The following is a 24535-nucleotide window of genomic DNA, read 5'->3' as shown; positions in this document are numbered from 1 at the left end:
ACAAAGCAAACCACTCAAGGCGTGGTACACGCAGCGCGCAGTGCTGGCGAAAACGATATGTACGCGGCTCCGGCCTCATATATAGTTACCCTCTCTTTAAACAACAGACATTGCAGTGCTCGAAAGGACGAGCCGGCGAGCTAGGTGTGGTTTAGAATGAGCGGCAAAAGACCAACACGCCGTATACGCGCTGTAGTGGTATTTTAGCGTGCACTGAATGTGGCCTTTGTTTTTGTTAGAAAGCCGGCATTAAATGTGTATATTTCCTGACGATATATTTATAATTGATCATAGTTGCTAATTATTTTCGTGCGCTGGTATATTGAACCAGCTTTCCGAAAAAAAAAAAAGATGCTGGTTAGTTGAAGTGGTATGAGGTCCTTTTTGCAGTCACACAAATGGTACTGTACCTATGAAAAAAAGAAAAAAAAATTGAATATGATTGAATAACAGTAAAACTGAAGTCCAATATGTCGAACCCACTATACACACTTGACAGAAACGCTGGTCTAGCTGGACGTTTGCAATGGAAAACATTTTGTTGCTCTAAGCCATATATATGCATATTGGGAAGGATAGCACTTGCTTTGGAGTGCCAGGCGCGCTCCAGAATCCCAGCCAGAGTGCCGACGTGGCGACAGCTCTTGTTACTCACGGTGTGACTTCAAGACATTTGGCAAAGGCTGCGCAGCCCCTTCCAAAAGTTCCCAGAGGCTGTTCACATGCCTTGCACCTATATTCGTATATTACATGAATTTACATTGCTCCAAACTTCTGCTCTCTGCTGGAGGATGCTTTCGCTGGCATCTTCGCAATGGCAGATGGTTTCTGCAGTAGGTGTGACTGCTAGACCACGTCCCAGAGCGTGCAGAAGTACCGCATGAGTTCCTGTGAACATTGTATTGAAGTTGTTTGGATTACTTCAAAAATTATTTAACATGAACAAACAATTTTATAGCTTCATACTTGCCTATGCGCTATAATAGCACGTTATTAAAAGCACAGACACGAAACACTAACAGACGGTTGATCAATTTCGCATCAACCGTCTGTTAGTGTTTCGCGTTTGTGCTTTTAGTAACGTGCTGTAGCGCATAAGCAAGTATGAAGAGCCATTATAACTCGCCCCTTTCAAGCACTCTTTGAATCTTATAGCTCCTGACGCATGGTCACTGGGCGACTTGAAAGCGATGGCGCGTCACTTAGCTAGCTCAGGTTCACCCATTTGAAGAGTGCCAGTGTGCTCAGACGTGTCGCGAGTTCTTGCAACATTGTCGGATAGCAATGTCGGACCAGCAACTAACCGATGCCGCCCTCGCTCTGCGCAGGTCCCCGGTCTCGCCGCATGAAGAAGCGCGAGAAGAAGGAGGAGAAGCGGCCGCGCACCGCCTTCACGGCCGACCAGCTGGCGCGCCTGAAGCAGGAGTTCCAGGAGAACCGCTACCTGACCGAGAAGCGCCGCCAAGACCTGGCGCGGGAGCTGCGCCTCAACGAGTCGCAGATCAAGATCTGGTTCCAGAACAAGCGAGCCAAGATCAAAAAGGCCTCGGGACAGCGGAACCCGCTCGCCCTCCAGCTGATGGCGCAAGGCCTGTACAACCACGCCACCTCGTCGCAACAGGGCGGCACCGGAGACGACGACGACAACTCCTCCTCGTGACACTGAGCTGCTGCATGCGCACGTCGCCGCTGGGACCAAGGGTCAACGTCGCGACAGGTCGTGCCGGCTCCGAGAAGAGCGCCATGGGTTCGTTGTGCTCGGCAACTGGTGCGGAGACGCTGCTCGCTTAGCTGCGCGCCCGATTTTCGTGCAGACCTCAATTACCGGAGAGCCTGTGTCCGCGTGGAGCTTTGTGCGACGGTTCCCTTTACGTGTGTGCGTGTGTCTGACGAGAACCGAACCCGGGTACAGACAGACATTACAGAAGAAACGAGAAGATGAAAGGAATAGATGGGAAAATTGGTTGCGAGTTTAAAGATATTTTTTTCTCCTCCTAAACATCATTCAAATTGTCGTGTGTTGATCTCATCTATGATTCTATAACAGATCAAAGTTAATAATCGGGCAACGTCCAAGCCCCCACTTTGGGGATTCATAAAGCGCGATATATGGCGGCTAGAAAATCCATGGGCTCGACTTGCTAAAGTGATAGTCTCCCCGTTAAAAGATTGCGCGCGCTCTTAAAAAGCACAAAGCAAACGTTCCAGGTCTCGGTAATTGTTATCCATGATTAATTTTTGAAAGCAATAACTCGAATCGCTTAATAGTGCAGTAAAGCTCGGGCCCAATCGAACCTCGTGGTCACAGTTAAGTCGCGCGCAGAGCACACGTTACTGCACCAGATGCAAATGCATGGCCAAAGCGTCTCCCATCATGTGAGCTCAACGTCAGCTCGAGGAATCCCGAAGGACTCAGCCCACGTCCTTTGTCACCAGTGCCGCCAGAGAGCGAAAACGCATCCAACAACGCTTGGCGATTACATCACTCGGCGCTGCTGATGTGAACCTCAAAGGCTGCGGCTTTACGGGATCGCTCCGCGAGCGCCCTCGAAAGCTATATCAACGATAGTTCCTCAAGGTCAGATAGGCACGGCATGCTATTTTGAGACGGATACGCACCGACACAGCAGAGTTGTATTAGCAATGGCACTCAAACCGCTTCCACTGTGGCCTGCTGCAAAAACTTAAACTATCTTCCCTCGTGACTGTTTTGCAAGAAAAGATTACAAGTCGCACCCAGTCCTAATCACAACCGCACTCTGTAGACGAATCCTTCCTGTTGCGAAATCCTCTGGCGACGCGGTGCGTCAGCGTAAGCCCAAGAGCAGGCGCACTCTCTGCAGGAGGTTAGCGACAAGCACGCGACCGCGCTGCCTTCAAGGCTCGCTGGCTACGCAAGAGCGTCCGACGTGGCACCCTGATCGTTACCGCGGCACAACAGCGCAACATCAGCCGCATGGTCGTTCTCCGGTGCTTACGAGGTGCCACGCGCGAGAACGCAGCGTCCGAGTGCACCTGAAGGACGACGCGGTGTTGTGTTCGCCGTCCCTCCTGCTTGTTTCGGGTCTCGTGAGTTGTCTTCAAGTGCTGGACGTTTGGAAGACTTGGTGACCCCGGCCCAGCGCGGCCCCGGACCTTCTAGCGGCGACGAACAGTGGTGCGCGGTGATCGATAACTAGCGCTGCGGCGCAGGTGTGTGCGCGTGTGTGTTGACATAGTCACCTGTACAGATACTCAAAAAAAGAAAAAAAAAAGACTCGATCGTGCAGAAATGACCGCCACCACGTTGGCGGCCTTTCCTTTCTGTCTTTCTGTACATAACCTGTTCTCCTTTCTTCTCACTGTTCGCGGTCCTCGCACTGGCGGCAAGGACATTGTCTTATATCTCACAAACGCTATAGGAGAAATACACATCCTACACTTCTCAATGGGCTGTGTTGTGTCTGTGTCCTTGGCCTGCTTCCGGCGTCACGTCACGCTCTGGACGGCCCCTCGCTCGACTCAGAAGTCGGGCGTTGCCACTACGAATGGCTGCTACACTGATCGCAAGGCTTTGCAGCGCGACCTCTGGTGCAATGCGCAACGGTTGGCGTAATTCACCAGCGCAACGAATGGGGAATCCGTGCTTGGAGGCCTTCAGACGCACTTTAACAAAAAGGCGCATTTATTGTCTGCACGAGCGCTCGTCGAGCTGCTGATGTTCGGTCTTACCCTCGCAAAATGTTCGTACGCGCGCGCCATTTGCCACCCCCCCTCCCCTCCTCCTCCCTTGGAAGTGCACAAACAAGAAAGCATATCTGTGTTCAACGTTCTGCCGTAAATTTTAAAAGGCGCTAGCTGATCTCATGCTGGCTGATAATTGTAGAAGCTCCTCTTAAATCCCATAGATGTCGTTGCTCTGAATGCCTTTGATCTTCGTCTCATCATGATCTGCATCGCCCTAGAACACCAATGTCTAGATATAATGACACCACTATATTAGATTGCGAAACTGGGTTCAGGATAATAAACATCTATTTCTTATATAGAGAGCTGAGGCAAGCTATCTACTGGCAAAATAAATGTATGCAATTTATTCCTTTCGAATCGCTGGAATTGCTCACCTATCCGAATTTATCAGTTGCATTTCATGAGGTAGGGCTGAAGCCTTGCGAAAGGATAGTAATTCGCTTTACGCTTTCGGCAGGGAACTTACTTAACTCTCCAAGAAGTATACGATTGGAAGAATCAATCAACAAATAAGCTGTGGCAAAAGTTCGCATGCAAGATGACAGAATGATAATCCTGCTTTGCTGAAATAGAGTGATAATGGTTTACAAAGCATCAAAGTGGGCGACGGCGCAGGTGTGATGTCAAGCAGAGACGCTTAATGCGTTCACTTGCACGATATGCTTTCTCCTGTTGCCACCGGCAAAAACGAGCGCCAGTATATATATATGTGGAAAGCAACCCAGTATCTTGAGTGAAAAAAAAAAAAAAAAGACGGCCACCACATTCGGAAGATGTGTTTCAGTGCAGAGATTAGAGTGTTTCAGTTTGGCGTTTTTACGCTCCGCTCAGCAGCTAAGCGTAGCGGAAGCGCGAATGCGCATGCGCCCTCCGCTTAGCCGCAAGCGGGCTAGCGGAGCGACAAACACAAGCTGCCTGAGCGGAGCGGGCTGGGCAGCACGTTGGCTAGCGTTGGCGGCAGAAAGGATTGGATTGGATGCTGAAAGCAAGCTCGCTGGCTCGTTGCGCCGGCCAGCACGTAGCGTTTCCCAAAATGGCGCTTTATTTTTCACTGGATAAAATGGACCGGTAACGTATTACAAGCGCACGTCTAGATGCTTCATGGACAAATAAGTTATATATATACGTTTTACTTTATAAAAGTGATCGATGGGTGTTTCTATTTTCTTTCATTACCCTGAATTTGGCCAGAGGGCGCTGCAACTACGAAAGGTAAAGGTAGGGAAACGACTAAAAACGGAGACGTACAAAAGCAAAGTTCGCAACAGGGGATCAGAAAATTTGGTTGTGGGAGCTCATAGTGTTTTGGTTTTTTTTTTTTTTTTACCTGGGTAGGACATTAAGCAGTATAATAGCAAGAGCTTGGTGGCGCAATCCCACCGCCCCGTTCCAAAGGGGACGCTCATAACATCCATCCGTCCGACCGCTCCGCTACGCTAAACGTATAACTAAAACGGGAAAATCGCCCGCCGCTCCGCTGTGGCTTAGCGGGGCGAGTCGGAGCGGAGCGTACCGTAAAGACGCTCAATTAAAACACTCTATTATTGATGATTCGTTGATGGCGTTTAACTTCCCAAATCAGTACGTATATATATATATATATATATATATATATATATATATATATATATATATATATATATATATATATATATATATATATATATATATATATATATATATATATATATATATATATATATATATATATATATATATATCACTCAAACAAGACGCTGCAATGAACTCCGGCATATAATTTGCACCGCGCAGCTATGGTTTTCTTTACCGTGCCGCCAAGGAACGGAACACGAACGTTTTCCCATTCCGTCCTCGTCGGAACACGATCGCCGCTTCTAAGAATCGAGCGCGTAACCTTGTACAGGAGCACAACGCTGTTCGCGGAGCTTATGAGGGCGATCATCTTTATCATGTGTCGTATAGCTGCACTCTCGTTGGCACAAGTATGTTTAAAGCAAAAACGTGTCTTGGCATTCCATGTGCTTAGCAGAGAGAACACGCTACAGCTCTTTAATGAAAAGTATAGTAACGTGCACGCGTGGTATTGACAATTCTCAGGCTGCGTTAGCGTGCGAGTCAAGGCTGACAATCGTTCGGGCTTAAGCGTCTCTTACAGGGGTGAAATCATTCGGGCAGAAATAATTTACGATGATTATCCAAGTATTCGAATAGCCGAAAAGTGTCACGTGTATGAGCCCGTCGGGCACCCTCTCTCACGCTTCCGTCCGGTTACGCTGCGCCTTCTGGAGGCGGCGCCGTGAAGTGCTCGCATACCGAGGCGCGCACCCACACACATGATGCAAGCTGGCGTCCAAGAAGTCCATCCAAGAGCTGCACGTACTTGCCACATGTTCAGTGGCTCCAGCGGCACGCACCCTGCGGCACATACTCACATGAACGGCCCACATTTTAGGCTGCACCATTTCCGAGATCGGCCCATATTTTTTTCAGATGGCTAGATAGCTATAGATAGCAAAAAAAAAAAAGTTGGTCTGATAATGCCTAGAATGCTATGCCCATTAAAAAAGAGGCCTCAGTGATACTTAAGAGGAGACCGTACTAAATTATTACACGAGAAGAATGCTGGAAGTAGGCCTATATAGAAAGGCGCTGACAAAAAGTGCGAGGCTTGTCTATAAGCAAACTATACAGCAAGACTACAGACATCGGTCGGCAATAGTGTGAGGCCTGTCTATAAACAAACTATAGACTTCCCACGAAAATGCTTTTAGACTTCCTGGAGGCCGCCAAAATTATTTTTGTAAGTGGCGAGAGCTCACAACAGCCTTTGCTGGAGAAACGGCAGCGCAAGTCAAGTAAATAGAGTCACAGAAAAAGGACACAATTCGTGCTTTCGTTGAAACAAGAGCGCACAGAGTTTTAAATTACGAGCAGAATACGCTGATATTTGGTTATCACGTATATCAATACATATAGAGCGGAACGCAAAAGGTAAACTGTGGTTCTCACGTGACTAAACAATGCGTACCTACAGTGCGACAAAAACAATTTGTTACCTGTAATCAACAGTCCAAACTTCCTGCCGGCAGCACGGAAGGGCTCGGCGAAGCGGAACGGAATTTTGTTTGCGTTATGTAATAATATGCAAAAACAGTAACATAGAAAACCACGCCTGAGAGGCACGAAGAGAAATGGAAAAAAAAACACCTGGTGATATTTGAATATAATAGATGCTAATGGAAATGTAGCGTGCTCGTGCAAGCGCGTCGTGCATTGGCACCAACACTGCGGGCATTCGAGGGCGCACATATGCACATTGTGTTCTTTCTTGACAGGCAATTCGACGATGAAATTTCGTCTCGTTGGCGGCCTCACAGTTTCTCCGGGAAGCTTGCATCGCAAGAAAGGTGCGACTATAGACAATTTATGGTGCTGTTAAAACGCTCGAGTCACTAACTCGCTGCAGTGCATTCCGGGAGCTATTTGGGAATATGAACCTCATACGTCCACATTCCGGCATTCTTGTTAAGCGGTGATCTATTTTGGAGGTAATGTTCACTAACACTTTTCGCAAATTTCCGGGGAGCATAGGATCCGAGACTTCGTATGAACCAGTCGTATTTCTTTTATGAACTATATCATTTGATTCGAAAATTTCTGCGTTTTATTCGAACATTAGACTATGGTCACTGCAGTGCATGTACTCACAGAAAGAAGTCGCAGTTTCTCCCGCAAGGCGAAGCATTCATAGCCATAGCAAAGTATTAAACAATTACGAGAAGTAAGGTTCGGAGTTTTATCGGCCCATAAGTTGCATTAAACATTCGATTAGTAACTACATTAACAAGCATTGTGTGACGCGCGCACGTGCAAACATAAATAGATCTTATATACTCAATGACTTTGAGCAGTGGCTGTTACAACACTGGCGTGATGAGGGCCACCGGTAGCGGGGAGCGAGTATATATACCTTGTGCTGCCTCTCGCTTCATCACGTCTTCGAGACTTGACATTATGCGACCTCCAACAGCAGACGAGCGGGAGGAAAGCGCGCACGAAGCCACCAACCATCTCGGCCCGCCTTTACTCTTTGCCCTCGCCGCAGATTAGTGGCGCCAAGATACGGCGCGCGGACCTCCATGCGAAGCGGCGGCAGGGCTGAACGAGGATATATATATATATATATATATATATATATATATATATATATATATATATATATATATATATATATTTACATTGGCGCCAATAGTTGGGTTTGAACGAACCGCGGGTGCTCTGGTATTGCGCTGCAACTTTGTTTTTATTTCATGCTATTTATTGCAGGGGGCACAAACGAGTTAAGCACAGTCTCACAGGCACATACACAGAGCTGCACACGAGTTCATATATTCATCCTTGGTATACAAGCTGCTCATGCCACGGCCCAGGCGTACAGAATATACTGAAATGATGATGACGATAAACAGTTTCCAATATAGAGTGCCTCTCTGAATTAAATACAGTTTGGTCATGTACATCCTTCACTTGGGCAATCATTTCACAGAACTGCGTTGCTGATGAAATCAGGTTCCGCGTTTCGGTCAAACATGTGCGTATTATATACAAAAGCTATAGCTCTATGTGAAAATATCCAATGGTAATCGTCACAGCTATATAGTTCTCGGGAGATATAGCTCGAAATGTGAATTTAGATAAGTCTTTTTCAAGAATTCATTGACGTAATTTACAAAACAATTTTTTTATGCTTGTTAAGCAATATTGTTACTGAAAGAACATCGCCACAATCATGCTTATGGTGGAACTCGCAATGAAAGCGTTTCAAATAGCAAGGTCTGCGTTGAACTGCACGCACTTATGAACAAGTTGCGTTATTACCTTGCTCTTCTACTTCACAGAACCTTTTCAAGCCGAAAGCCTTAGACGCGGCTGACGGGACGAAAGATAAGATGTTCGGCGTTACGCCATACGGCGTTATGGCACCAAAATTCATAGGGAGGCGAACCCTCGACATTTGCTGGGAGTCGAACTCACTACCTGTGGTGTTAATTAAGGCGAATTAGGCCATCAATTTCTTTATAAGAAAGCGTGAAGCCTAGGCTAAAAAGAAACGTCAGCACGACCTGTGGTTATAAGGCGAAGTTAATTAAGGCACGGATAATTGAGACATAGTTAACTAGGGCACTCAAACCCACGACCTTGGGTGGGTGAAAACAAGTAATAGGAAATAACAATGCATTAGAATGAAAATGTCAAGTAATGCAATGAATGTCTCGTGAGCGTGCAGGCTTTCGCCTTCATCCTCTTTAGCGTTTGCTAAAGTGACTGTGTTTTTTACGAGTCACATTAATATTTATGTCTGGGAAATAAAACATCTCCTTTCATACAGAGTAAGTTACACCCCGAAAGTACCCTAGAGCAGATCGAGCAAGAAACACTGCGCCTTGTTATAGTCCACAGATTGGTTTGAACTGGTCACATTAATTGTATAGTCAGAAAGAAATACTTTCCTCGATCAGTAGAATTAGGCTTGAAGAGCACCGGCCCAATGACAGACCGAGCACTGCGTCGTCTTTTCTCTGTCCAGTCGCCGCCCAAGGCCACATCGCAGCCAGGTCAGCGAGGCAGGCGCACCATGCATGTACGTCAGTGGTGCGCCATATATATGTATACGCGACCGTTAGTCTTACGTCTATCATCGCTACCGCATTGCACTGTGTCACTGCAATATCGCTGAAAGTTCAGGTATCCGCCAAGAAAATTTTGAAATCCACTAAAAATGCTCTATGGTGATTTTCCCGCGCCAAGCAGTTATGAGCTCGGGCATCACCCTCATAACATAATTGTGACATCACGTATAACATCACGCTCGAATTTTTCGGTCACGTGAATAAGAAAAAACCGACATTATACATGTTGGGCCCCACATTGTAGTTGGGGCCCAATTAATAATCCCACAGCTTTGCTATGGGCACCCCACCACTGTTTCTAAACGACATCGAATTTTCTTGAAAAGAAAAAAAAAGTTATAACATAGTTCTCATGGGTCAAAAAGTACTTTTAACGGGTCACATTCAACGTAGCATCACAATATATGAACTCCATCATTTCGCGATTGAGATTACACATGAGAAGTATTTTTAAACGAACAAAATGAGCTACGCTTGTGGTTGAGTTGCCACCAAGCAGGCGTGCACAAAAGGGCATCAAATAATTTAATGGGCTCCGAGATTTACAATGGCGCACTATATATAGGTTGCCTGAGGTTTTAAATGTTAACTGCTTTCATTGCTACGACTTTGTACATTTATCCACTGGTGTATATGCATGCATACATATAAAGGAAAGTTTACCTTCAAAATAAAACGTAGGTGCGGGTTCAGCGGTTGTTTCGTTTACTATTAATACAGTGAATAGTTCTTTCCCCCGTTCTCGTGGTTAGGGTTGGCCACACTTTCACCGTCGATATAAATGCGCCGACGCAAAGTGCGCGTCCCCTCGTGCCATCGAATTGCGGGATCGACGCCTTTAACACCGAATTCCAACTATTATAGCTATATTTTACACGCACGTACTGTCGCCGCCAGACCTTTGTGGGTTCTGGAGGCTCGCAGGTCGCCTTTGACGCCGGCGCTATATATCGCCACTGCATATAAACAATAAATACGCCCAGGGGTTCTGACTAAGGGCTAACGGCTCTGTTCTGCTCGTAATTACGCGATGAAACAACAAATGTTACCCAAATACCATCAATGCAATAAATATAGGCATTCAATGGCATCACTCCTGTAAATGCTTTCTCGAAGTGTTCGGCTATTCGCTTACATGGACAATCATCAGTGATTCACGGATAATTCTATGTCTTTTTTGTGCGTTGCGCGCCGGGCGACCTGCTGTGGTTCACAATAGAGCATCTGTGGCTAATGCATGGCACTTGAAATTGGTCCTAGTAGCTTGTTCAGTGAGAAAGGTCTTCTGTCTAGCTGGTTTAGAGCGGTACGAAGGCCAATCCTTTCATCTTCAAAGACCTGACAGCAGCATTTGAGCTTCTCTAGAATTTCTTCGCAGCCACAAAAGCTGCAGTTGGCGCTGTACATTTTTTTTTTTTTTGTCAGGAATGAGCATAAATGCGTCAGCGAATGCTATCGCTCACGGCGCAAGCATCAAAGATGCGCTTCTGCCCATCGGGGAAGGCGCTGTTGAAAATTACCTACTGAATGGAAACCATGGCGAGCGAAATACTATAGCGAGTAAACTCAGGTGTTATATGTCAACAGATTTCTGCTTTTCGCGCGATACTTTTTCGTATACGGTTAGTAATTGAATGTCTGAATTTTTGCTGGATAATAACATTGCTGCGATACAGTTGCAACCAACAGCATACACACACTATTCGGCGTCGTATCTATAGAGACGAAGGAGGGCGCTACAGATCGAGTGGGACTCCATTGCCATGCTTTGAGACAACAACAACGACGACTCCATTTGGCTCAGCGCTGCGCATTTCTTGTAAAAAACAACCTGCAAATAGTCCTTGCTACTGCACTTACTTCCACGTAACAATATTAATGTGAGTTGCATGTAAGCGTTATTGCACTCGCTGCATCTTAATTGCAGCCACTTACGTCCTATAAATGCGAAATATCGCTATCGGAATTGTTTCGGCTCTATGCGGGTTGATGGTTTCATGTATACTACATCTATTAATAAGATCTCCTTTCGAGATTTAACAGTACCATGGTTCCGTAGTTGGACACTTAATTCGCCTGAACGTCGAGGTTTCGAAACCTCCGGTAGCCGGTTACCCACAGGCAAAAAAATAAATAAATATATAAATAAATAACTGCAGATTATTATTATTTGTTATGAAAACACATATACGCTACAGACAGGAAAGGGAAAGCGCGGAGCAGGCTGGCAGCTGCCACCGGAAGGGGCACAACGCCTGCCTACGCTTCAGGAAGGAGAAAAGAGAAACATAGAAATGGAAGATGGGAAGGAGGGAGGAGGAAAGAAGGAGCAAGATGTGCGAACATACGTAAACAAATCAAATATTTTTTGTTTCGAGTTCAAGTATTTGATTCGGTATTTATTTGAATATTCCTTCATGGGTGGACACACGGTAGAGGTAGAATGAAAAATTGGGTGCACGGGGACGGGTTGACATGCATGAAGGTGGACATGCATTTTCTTAGGTTCCTGTGCTAAGTTGTGTCATTGTATATATATATATATACTATTCTCAGGATGAACCACAAGCAAGGTCTGGTCGCGGCCTTTGTTGAATGTATATACGAAGATATTACTTCCCGGAATATTATAACCCGGAAGAAAGATAAACTAGCGCAGTTGTACATTATCACGTTTCTCAACTGAACGGACTTACAATTAGTGCTGCGTGTCTTAAAGGAAATTAGAAATACTTTCTTTTTCTATTTTACTGCATACTGTTGAAAACAATCAGAGGAAAAATCGTTTCTGTCTTCTCCTGCATGCATGGGTTTGCTATTTTGATGTTACACGTGCAACAGTCGCACGCGTTGCAGGTGCCCGTTGCAGCGTCAGCCATGAAGATCCGGGCTCCTGCGCGGTGCCGGAACCGGGATAACCTTGAAGCAACTGAGCAGGCATCGTTTATATTAGGTACTGGTGAGAAGCCTGAAGAAAGCGTGATAAAACCTCAACGCTGCAGTATTCTGCTTGAAAATTTCGCTGTTCGAATAAGCGCACTGTTAGCAAAAAGGGGGGTATACTAACATAATCCTACTAAGCGGGAACGGGCGAAAGCACATGGTTTGACACTACATCGGGTGTATCTGTGATACTGAACCGCAATGCACCTGGCATTACACGCAATGAACATGCACTTTCCCGATTTGCGCGTTGTGAATATATGCTGCCTACTGCGACAACTGTTAGATCCCACTAAAGTTATAAAGCCAGACGCTCCTGTGTTTACGGTAGGTATGAGATAGGACGCATACACTGAATGGAGCCCCACAGACCAGCACTTGGTTTTATTGAAAGATGAACTGCTCGGTACATAGGTGTCTTTCAATCTTCTGTGTGCAACCCTAGGAGCCCAGAGACTCGCATCGCACATTATGCACGCACTTCTTCATGTCTTATTTGTCACTGGGGAAGAAAGAAAACATTAATGAATTTAGCGCCAGAAACACAATTGCAGAACGGGCCGCACATAAAGACAGGGCGAACGACCCAGCAGCAAGCACTACTACTTGATATATATATATATATATATATATATATATATATATATATATATATATATATATATATATATATATATATATATATATATATATATATATATATATATATATATATATATATATACGTGCGTGTGTGTGTCGTTAAACTGCATCAATATTCTGCTGCAAACAGTCAGTAAATTCAATACTTATTAATAAGTGGGCTCCCTCACGTATACGCCAAAGCCTATTTGCATTCGGCCCACATAGGCCCAGAACCCGCGACCTTGAGCTCACAATGCAGGACGCTACAGCCTCTGCAGGGGGTCGTGAGGCAGTGAAGGGTTCTTAGTATGGCCCTGCAATCACGCCCTTGCGTGGTTTGAGCGAGCTTAGCAATCAACAGCAGCAATATTATACAGCTATCAATCCATCAACGCTCCATATCAAGGGAATACCATTCACTAAGTTCGCACAGCACACAACGCAAGGCAAGGAGCCAGAAACCAGCCAGCTTTCGCTATTTAAAGCTGTGAAATGACGCTTATAAAATTAATCTCGTTCATCACCATAGGTACTTCGTGAGGCTATATGATACTGCACGCAGCAGACGCGAGTCAACAAAATGTGCGAGTGCATGCGCCCAACTCTGACTTGGACACGCGGCAATAAAACGGCACATACAGTCTTCGTTTTCCGAATGACCAGCAGAGTTGGAACGATTAACAGCACAAATTATTACATGATATACATATAAAATTAGCGCTGATGTGTTCTACGTATATTCTTCTAGTGACGAGCCCAAGCGTATTTTGACCACAGTACAAATGGAAACAAAGAAATCGACGCAAACATCTGTTTGACGCCCTGCGTCCCGCGCGTCCGTAAGGCTTCCTCGCCGCAATGCACGCGTTGGTTGGTCGGTGAAGTGTGTATTCTCAGCGACAAGCTTCATCGCCGTCTTCTGTTGTTTCAGCTAGCGAATTAAGCTGGCCGCTAACCACTAATCCCGGAAAAAAGGAAATCGGCCTCGCTAATAAACACAACCCGAAAACGGGGGGCGTTAAGCGGTCACGGACAGGCGTTAGCCCGCGAACACTCGGCGCACGCGGAGAGGCAAGCCGTTGATTCCGCCGAGCTCCCAGCGCCTCCGGCCGCGGTGGTGCCTCTTCCAGGAGTTCACGCCAAGACTCTCTCAGGTGCTAATCAACGTGATAGCGCCTCGGGATACGGCGCATGCTTCCTCTCGCCCCTGCAGGCACCGAGGGAATGCGCGCATCTCTTAAACCGCTGCAGCGACGTCTCTTTCATCGCGCGCGCCTTGGCGAGGCCAGCTCGAAGAGAGGTATTCGCGGCGGCGTGCTCGCCTCCCCCCCTCGCGGCCTCCCAGGCAGCGCGCGCACCTTCTTCGCCCAGGGCTGCAGCGCGCCATCATCAGCGGGGACGCGCTTTCACCTGGCCTCCCCGCGTGCTCGGCGGTGCCCACCCAGGGAGAGCAGCGATGGGCGCGCGTGATTACCGGGGCACCCAGCGCTCTGTAATTACGCCGGTGCTGCCTGCCTGCCCCGAGCACAGCCCTGCCCCCCGAGCACGCGGCGCTGCGGGGCCGGCCCACCGCCTATTTCTTGCCGGCTTGGCCAGCTGGCCTGGCTGTGCGCGTGTGTGCGGGGAGGGGGGGAGGCGCTCGGGGAACGAAGCTGCCACCACCCACTCCCACGTCGCCGTCGTCGATGTAACACCGCGAGCTGCTGCAAAAACGGGAAGAAGGAACAAAGCGAACCTGGGCTCAATATAACAGAGGGAGAGGGTGGAGAAGGTGAGGGTGCAACAAACGTGTACGCTCTTCGACGGCGACGACCCGCAGCCGTCATATGGGGGCCAGAAATTGGGAAACACTCGCGCTACCGACAGCAGTGCCGGCCACGTGGAAGGAGGGACGGGACGGGGAAAGGGGGGGGGGGGTGAGAGATCGGTGGACGCACGCCCAGCGGTGCAGCGAATCACCTACTGGACGAACGAATTAAAAAAAGAAAGACGTCATCATCTCGCGCACTGTGTTGGAGTGGTTCCCTCTTACTGAAGTGCGCCATTCGACTATCCAGAGCGGAAGGACGCAGCAGAGCCTTAGCACGGCCACAGCCATTCATTGACATTTTAATATTTCAGCGACTCGCCCGTAGACCTCAGGGTTCACAAGGTGCGCCCACGTATTTCGCTCCGGTGATTACAGCAACAAAGCTCCCTCTCTCCGAAGAAACAATCAGCGAGAGGCAACAGCTGCCGCAGAAATAACTGCGGGTGAGGCGAGGACGGATGAGGCGGCGTGCACACCTTTTATGGATGTTAATTTTCATGCCAGGGGGAGCTCTTTCTTGTGCGTGCGCGTGTGTTCGCGAGAAAGAGAGCGACAGAACTGTTTCTGTAGTGCATCACGGGATTTGAACAACAACTATCCGTGCACTGGGCTATACCATTTATACACACAGAGCAGCGCTGCTCTTATTGCGACGTCTTTTGGTTCGATCGCACAAGCATTGGTTCCTCTGGGAGAAGCCTGCGTTTACATGCTCACAGTATTATATGCCGTTGCGGCAGCTGTGGAGGTGCTGTTTCACATTTGCTACGCTCAAAGTTTTCATTTCATGCGAAGGTGCAAGGCTGTTTCTAAGGACGATGTTTTGCAATTCAAAAGTGACTGTCACTATGTTGCGGCTCTTTTCTACAGGATAGCCCTAATCACGCGACGAAAAACCTGCTCATCTTCCCTGAATAGCTTTGAGCAACCCGAGACGATTGTACGTAGTTGCAAGTATGTGCAAATCTCGCCAAAAATTACACACACACACACACACACACACACACACACACACACACACACACACACACACACACACACACACACACACACACACACACACACACACACACACACACACACACACACACACACACACACACACACATATGTTAGATAGAGAGAGAGGGAGAGAGCAATAGTATGCAATAATTTCCATTTATCTTAATGTTGAAGCCGAAAGTCCGAAGTTTATATGTGCGAAGCAGCTGGCTGTATTCTACCCAAACTTATGCTCATGCAAAGACTTATGCTCATGCGTATAGAAACCACTCATCACCTGCCTTCTTTTACTGAGAGAGAATCTCCAATCGTGGCATGTCTTGAGTTCTATAAAAGTGTAGCTGTTGGTAAATTACTAATCGATTGCATCGAGAGCAATATACATACAATATTATATTTATTCCTGTTCTATTTTGCGAGGCGCACCCCAATGCAACGTCCGTTCACTGCAAGTTCCGCTGCACATTCCTTCATTGATCAAGTTACTACCTTAGGTTCGGCTTAAAAAAAAAAAAATGTTCTCGCATGCTCTCCACTATGTTTCTTATGAACTACAAGCAGAACACGTGCTTAAAGGCGGATAGCAACAGCAAGCGCTCCAAATAACATGACAATGCCCCACAGTTCGGTTGCTGTACCATTGCACAGACTTTTCAGTAATTGTCCAAAAACGCACTGAGTGTTCTCACCCCCAAATATCCTGTTTTGTCATTCCTCGCTTTCCAAAGAATGTTGAAACATTTTCGTGTCGTAAAAAAAAAAACGGAACCTGCTATCACTAGCATGCGTGAACCCCATATGTCGCAGTGATGCTACCATATTCAGTCACATTTCTCGCTTTGTAATTCAAAAACAAAAGAAATAATGCAACATGCTTATCCAGATACTATTCATTCAAGTCAATAGACTAAATTTGAGAAATTAAAAACAAATTGAGGATGGCCTCTTTTTTACCACTAACTTACGATATATAGGAATAAAGTTGTACGCTTCTCGTAAATATTTAGTACCGGCCTGAAATTTTAGCAACTTTCACGGCCGCAAGCTGACAATATTTGAAAACCGTAGTCTTCCCAGATGCGGAGAGAAAGAACCTACACTTTGACTAATATTGTGCGATATTTCTTGTTCGCGACTTCTTTCCTCCTTATCATAGCGGTGGTATTCTGTAATAATTAGTTATAATACATTCTATTGACTTGCCGTCTATAGATATCACTAAATATTTTTAGAGTCGTAGGTACACTTTTTTTTGGGAGCTAACCAAAATGCGGATTCGGCAAAATTCGCCATAAGCGCATCTGACTGGCCGGGCGCCTCGATACTTTTTTCGTAATGTCAGATTTCTTTACTCGGAAAACTAAGAATAATTTCGTTTTTCTTGGCATTGAGGCAGCAATATATATATATATATATATATATATATATATATATATATATATATATATATATATATATATATATATATATATATATATATATATATATATATATATTGATCAAAATTTAAAATTCTTCCCTTAAATGTCCGGTATAGAACTTATCACCCAGCGCTCTCGCTTTGGGTGCTCGTTCTTCCTGCGGCCTGTGTTTGCAGCAGAAACATCCTCGGCTGTTGATAAACTTAGAGAAAAGCACAGACTTAGACTACATAAATTTCCGCAACGCTAAACTAGCTGCCCACATTATTTCTGAGTTTATTAACTATGCAACCAATCGTATTCTTTAAGGTGGCATACTTCCCATGCTGATGCTTGATAAAAAAGAAAGAAAGGCTGATATTATTATTGCCTATAAAAAAGGTGATAAACTAACAATTTCTAACTGCCGCCCTGTATCTGTCTGAACAACTTCATGTAGCGCAACTTTACGATTACTTGTCAAATTTCACCTTGTTGACATCATGTCAATTTGGTTTTACTTCGGTTTCTTCAAAATACTTTAGCCTTTCTTTCTTCGACAGACTATATTAAGCAAGGTATTGACGCCGGATATTTTGTGAGCTGGGGTTCTTTAGATTTTACGAATGCATTTGATTCCATCAACTGACAAACTTGAGGCATACTAAATCACTGTGTGGTCCTACGTTAAATTTGCTGCGATGTTATGAATGTGACAGGGAACAAACTTTGTATGATAAATATTTATTTGAGACTAAAGCAACAAACCAGGTTGTGCTTCCAGGCTCCGTTTTAGGCCTTTTACTTTAACTATATATACTATTAATATCACTAATTGCATTCGGTCATCTCACTGTGTTTCATACGCCGACGATACTATAGCCTAAAGCTTTGCAACAACAACATCTTTAGTTTCCGACATAAAGGACGTTCTGGACCACACAGTCAGCCGGTGCCAAGTACATTGCTATTTTTTCAATCCTACGAAAACTAAATTTATGGTATTCAGCTGGATCCGCACCAGTTGGATTCGCACTTTAAGTGCAGTATGACCATATTGCACACGTCAAGAGTAAAACAGCCAATCGCATTAGGGGAGCAAATTAAAGCTCGCTCTTTCTTTCCACAAGACCCTCTCATCACGCTTTGTTTTGCAACCATGCATAGTCATATTGCATGTAGCATTGCTGCATGGGCAAATACGTATGAAAGTCACCTCTCACCTTTACAACACGTACCGAATCGAACCATTCGTATTATTCATGGCCAATCTTGCATCTCTATATAAAGCCAGTGCACTTTTGCGCACTGATCACATATCGCCTGTTCGCAAAATATATTCAGTTACCGCCTTGCACTGTTATTTAATTTACTAAGAAATGACTTACGTGACAAGCTTATGAACGCTAGCATACAAAAAATAATAGTTGCACCACATTTTAGCATATTAGTTTTATAACACCTGAAGTAATTCATAGCAACTTTGGGAAAATGACATCTGCCTTTTCAGCTATTAAGTTTCTGAATACTTTGCCAATATTATTGAAACTGGCGCCATCCTTTCTTGAATTAGGAAGCGCCCTTAAATGATTTCCTATATGTAGCTAGCTTGTCGTTATTGCTTTTTAAACCTGCTTTTTTGTATCCTATTCACACTTCTATGAGATTCTGTGTCTTAATTTATTTGGTATTCTACTCTAAAAAACAGTTACTGTTTGCGCGATGCGAGCGGGACAATATTTCTTTATGTTGTATCTATATTTATGTACAATTTATGCGTATGTTGCATGTGTAATTGCCAATATTTATTACTGAGTTGCGTATATATTTTTTCAAGGCTTTCTTTTTGCGTTTTGCAGTTACATTGTCTAGATCTTGTTTCTAAATCATGTTTGTGGAAACACAACCGAGGGCGGCAGATATTTCAATGGAGCGATGATCTTAGGAAATTATATATATATATATATATATATATATATATATATATATATATATATATATATATATATATATATATATATATATATATATATATATATATATATATATATATATATATATATATATATATATATATATACCAGAAAAAAAGCAGTTCTGGGTCCGGGTAAATATTCACAGTGAAGTAGACGCGCGTATGAAGCGGTTTATTGACGTTTCGGCCGGGGTCCGGCCTTCATCAGAATACATTGCATGGTGTCACTACAGTTAATATACATGCGCTTATCAACCAAATGAAGATACGTTAACATCAAAAACGAATAAAATGGGCGAACAAAATACATCCGAATCGTTCAAAGGATAGCTGACACGTGTATAGCCCGATGGCGATTGCAAACATATAATCTAAGATACAAAGTATAAAAACATACCGAAATGAATTGTAAGAACCAATCGCCACGTGACAACAAAACGTCGATATGCGCTCAATATGTGCTATGTTATCAAGCAAACACAGACACAGAAAAAGGGGAATAGCGACGTACTAGTAGAAGAAGGGACAAGTGACGGGCTACAAAGACAGGCAACTCAATTTTCCTACACATTCATTCATACCACACGCGACAGTATCAAACTTATAGATAAGGAAGGATTCGCGGGCTTCTCTATCATAATTTGAGCGAAATCCAGATTCAAGCAACGTGACTTTCAGTTTATCAAATGAGTGGTCAGGAAGATGTACGTGTTTTGAGATGGGCAGGTTGGGCAACGTGTTAGCGTGGGATTTATGATTGTTAAAGCGGAATCTGAAAGGCCCTTCTGTTTGTCCGATGTACCGTTTTTTGCAGAGCGTACATTCAAGCATATATATTACGTTTTTTGTGTCACAATCGAAATCGCCTTTGATTTTTAAACAAAAGTTTGAAGACGTACTAGTAACCTGTTGCGATGTGGCCATGTAGGGACATACTTTACATCGCGGTTTTCGACAAGGATGGCATCCGATGGCATCAGGGCAGTCAGTCTTAGATGATGATGCTAGTATATCTCGAATATTTCTAGCTTTACGGTATACTGCTTTAGGCGGATCAGAGAATATGTTTTTGAGGCGTTCACTTTGCATTAGAATATTGTGGTGTTTCTTTAATACATGCGAAACATTTGAGACTGACGCAGTGTGGGTTAGGACAAGATTTGCCTGGGGTGAGGGAGTCGGTTTGTTCTTAATGCAAAGAAGCGTCCTTCGGTCATGCACGTCTGCGCGTTTTATTGCATCGTCAATTAATTGTGGTGGGTAATTTTGTTTGGCTAAAGCGTTTTTTAGGGTACCACAATTCTTTTGAAACTCTGATTGCTCAGAACAAATTCTTTTAAAACGTAAGGCTTGGCTATAAGGAATGCTGGTCTTGCAATGTTTAACGTGACTGCTATCGAAGTGTAAATATTGACATCTATCTGTCGGCTTTTTGTATAAGGCAGTAGATAGTTTATCATTTACCACTGAAACGCTGACGTCAAGGAAGTTAATATTAGATGCAGAATACGTGTGAGAAAATGATATAGATGGATGGGCATTGTTAAAGTCAGATATGAAAGAAAGCAGTTCCTGTTCCCCATGAGGCCAAATCAGAAAAATATCGTCAATGTAACGTTTGTAGTAAAAAGGTTTTAAGGTCCTGGTTAGCAAAAATTTATCTTCTAGCTGACCCATAAATATATTGGCGTAGTTCGGGCCAATTCGCGTACCCATAGACGTCCCACTAATTTGCACATAGTGTTGTCCTTCAAATTCGAAGTTATTTAGTTCCAAAATAAGGGCTAGTAAACTTGCCAATGTGTCGCTGTCGATGAGTTTCCCGGGTGATGCACAGTGGAGCACGATCGCACACCAACGATGCAGTACGTAGAGGGCACGCCATTTCCGCATAGCCTGATAAAATTCTGGTAATTTGTGGAAGACTGTTTCGTGCGCTTAAAAGGACATAACAAACTCTTGTTTGAGGCCAGAGTGGTATGTAAGCTTTAAGGTAGCTCCCACACAGATGCGCAAGGTCGGGGATGCCTGAGCGCGTACAGCTGCAGGAACCATGAGAAACGTAGGCGAAGGCAGGACCAATGTATGGGATCTCACTACGCCAACGGGAGCAATAAATTTTCTGTTCAGTGTCACTTGCTTGTCTGCATAAAAGGGCCTGTCCTCAGCGGTACGCAAGCTTCACCACGTCGGTAATTCACGTCAAACACCCATGAAATTGGTTGCAGGCGACAATGTTTCGCAATATCCTCATAAATTGATGTGTGTTCGAACACAACTTAAACCTTGTTTTGGAACGTACGGTTGCTATGCCATTTAATATTCAAAACTGGAACACAACGTCAACCCTGAAATGACCTTGCATATCTCTCTTGATGGTTATCTATACGCTCTGGCTTCTTTACAAGCAAATCGTGCAGACCCAGCACATATCAAAGCATGTTTCTTATTGCTTGTAATTATATGGATACCGGGAAACCCATACATATCGCGGGCAACACCCCATGTATGACTGACCGAGTAGGACTTCGTTCTAATTCCAGTAACAAAGCTTTGCAATATAATTTGTCAGCCACAGAACCCACCACATGCTGCAAAATAAAGTATTCTGAGAATCTGCATTAGGAGTATCCAGGCTGTTGCGGCTAGGGTGGCGTTCAGTGGATGGAATTTACCAAGCCCATCAACTACGACGTAAAATTGTAGAAAATGAAGGAAAATGGTTTATTTAGCTTAGTTACACTTCATGCAGTAGCAAGTTAGCGTCTCATTTCACGTTCTGACCCTCTGTCCTCACTCTCGAAAAGTGCCTGCTTTTAATCACGTCGTCTTCCCTGTCGAGTCGACTATAGAGAATCTGAATACTGTCCAGCAGGAAATCACCATGGTCGACTCCGTTGCGATACCACGCCCACGCTATCCATACCACGCAGTAACTCCACCTCGAAGAAACTGGTTTGGAATTTGTGGAACAAAGAAATCATCCGTTCGTTCGTCGTTGCCCACCCCGTCCTTCGCTCAGTCTGCCAGGTGAAGGGCGGGCTGAGGTCTTTTCGTGGAACCCTGCAACAGCCTATTTACACGCTGTCTCGATGGCTGGATAAGTGCTGAGGGATGGGTGGTGATTTGCCTCGTCTAATTAACTGCTTCTATCAATTCGTTGTCGTGGTTCTTTCCCATTCATCCTTTTCTCCGGTTTTCAGGTAATGGTGGGGTGAGCGCCTTTAGTCGTTATCCATGCCGCGCTGACGTCTGGTTAGGAGGTTCGGTGGTTTGACACGAGGCGTCCGTTCAATTAACACCCTTGGTGGTGATGAAACGAAACAAGGCACATTTGTCAGCATGCTTTCTTACGTGTGGAACTCACGGGTTGTATTATCAGTGGAGATGTGAGTGCTCGGAAAAACTAAAGCAGATAATTTAGTTACACAACTCTTTTTCTCGTTCTTCTTTCCCCCGGGCATCAAAAGTGAAAAAGACAAAGGGCCCCAATTAACCCAATAAAATAGAATACATTGACGTAAATTATACAAAAGTTAAATTAGTACCACTTTGGGAGTACAAACACACAAACAACACAATATATCATCCAGTTTTTGTAATATTTTTAAAGGTTCGCTTTGCTGTAACTTCGATCCCGCGACCTCGTGCTTAGCAGCCCAAGACCATAGCCACTAAGCAACCACGGCGGGTAACATAATTTGTCGTCGGCGTCTTGAGGGAAAATCTTTTTCTTATTTCTTTGTTCGACAGCTGTCGACCCAGCAATTACACCAATGAGCCCTGATTGTTCTTAAGCCTAATTAAATACGTTACCTCTCAGTGTGACCAAGTCCAAACGCGGCAAGTGTAGCTTGGCCTAACACGTGAAAAAGGAGACTGTTCACTTCACCGAAACCTGGTGCGGCAGTCTCATGGTACCAGACACGCCTGATGCGTGCACACACACACACGCACACTCTACTTTGACCGTGCTTGCTGAAATCCATTCAGCAAACTGTAGGCCAACAGGGGAGAGCGAATTCCTCTGCACTTTAACGAGATGCACGCATTGGAAGGGTCGGTATCTAAGTTTTCGGCGACGCGGTCATTGTGTGGCCTTCGACTATATCGCATCTGACTGACTATATAAAAGCTGCTGTAATTAATTATTTGTGCCGCTCTCGAGGAACTGAGGCCTCGACTGAGTCGGCAGTTACCTAATGAAGCACAAAAACTTTGACGTGAAGGTTTTCTGTCGGTTGTTCCTTTAACCTAATGCATATGACATCTGAGCCGAGGGAGTGGCAGTTCTTCACAGCATTTTGGAGTATATACACTCTGCATGTGATTGCGTTGCTTGGCGTCCAAACAAGGGCACTATACCCTGTGATATATAGTTCCAGCTTTGTCCGCACGGTGGTGGCACAAGAGCGCTCCGACGCACTTCCCTTCTTTATATGCTTTCTCATTTATTCCACTCGTGGCTGCCCTCTGCAAAAGAAATAGTTTGCTTTGGACCTCAGTCTAATGAGGAAAGTCACCACAGACGTTGCCTGTCTCTCTCTGTTCTCGATTTGTATTGCAAGCTTTTATTCTGTGATCTTCCAGTGGAGGGCTGTCTGGCTGCACAACTGCAGATTAATGCACTGCTTCACCAGGTGTTGCTTCTGACAAAAAAACTTAATTCACTAGATTTGATGTCATGCGGGTCTTGTATGATGCCACGGTTAGCGCAGAGTATGAAGTCTATTTCATTTCTAGTCTCGCCATTCGGGCTCCTCCACGTCCACTTTCGGCTATCCCGCTTGCGGAAGAAGGTATTCATTATCCGCGTATTAGTCTGTTCTGCAAACTCTACTAATAACTCTCCCCTGCTATTCCTAGAGCCAATGCATATTCCCCCACTGACTTGTTTCCAGCCTGGTTCTTGCCTGTTGGCATTGAAGTCGCCCATCACTATAGTGTATTTTGTGAAGTCAAAACAAAATACACTATACTGATGGGCGACTTCAATTTGTATGGAAATTGTATGGAAATCATTTCCATTGTATGGAAATGGTTTTGCGGGTGTACCTTAATACCTTAGTTTAGGAAGCTTATTGTTTCTGCACCATCTTGCGATTGAAAAAAAAAAATGTCTTTTTGGAGGCCATTGTGGTCCTGAACGCTGTTGAAAGCTTTAAATAGCTTAAGTCGTCAGCATATAGAAGGAATGAAGAGTGTCGAGTTGCTGAAGGAATGTCGTTTATGAACGGTAGGAAGAGAAGAGGGCCAATAACAGATCCCTAAGGAACTCCGCCACTGGAACTCGTAGCTAACAGAGCTCTGTCTATTAATGCCAACGAAGCACGATCTGATCATGAGCACGATCAGAGGTTATCTGATACCAGGGCAGTGA

General features: G+C 44.9%; 3 protein-coding genes across 5 annotated transcripts in view; 2 read left to right on the top strand and 1 right to left on the bottom strand.

Annotated features, from left to right (window-relative positions):
* LOC135902470 (homeobox protein engrailed-1a-like) overlaps positions 1-3431 on the top strand; it is a 110305-nt gene extending 106874 nt beyond the window's left edge. The window contains exon 2 of the mRNA XM_065432568.1: positions 1329-3431. Within this exon, the coding sequence (XP_065288640.1) occupies positions 1329-1660 (332 nt within the window). The 3' untranslated portion in view covers positions 1661-3431. The remainder of the gene's footprint in view (positions 1-1328) is intronic.
* Positions 1-24535, bottom strand: part of LOC135902469 (serine/threonine-protein kinase SIK2-like) — a 309800-nt gene that overhangs the window by 153756 nt on the left and 131509 nt on the right. The gene's annotated exons all lie outside the window — the stretch shown is intronic.
* The window catches only part of LOC139059410 (uncharacterized), a 356283-nt gene that overhangs the window by 288389 nt on the left and 43359 nt on the right, over positions 1-24535 (top strand). The window lies entirely within an intron of this gene.

The sequence above is a fragment of the Dermacentor albipictus genome, chromosome 4 (assembly GCF_038994185.2).
Source record: "Dermacentor albipictus isolate Rhodes 1998 colony chromosome 4, USDA_Dalb.pri_finalv2, whole genome shotgun sequence".
Lineage (NCBI taxonomy): Eukaryota > Metazoa > Arthropoda > Arachnida > Ixodida > Ixodidae > Dermacentor > Dermacentor albipictus.
This window is presented reverse-complemented; position numbering and strand designations above follow the sequence as displayed.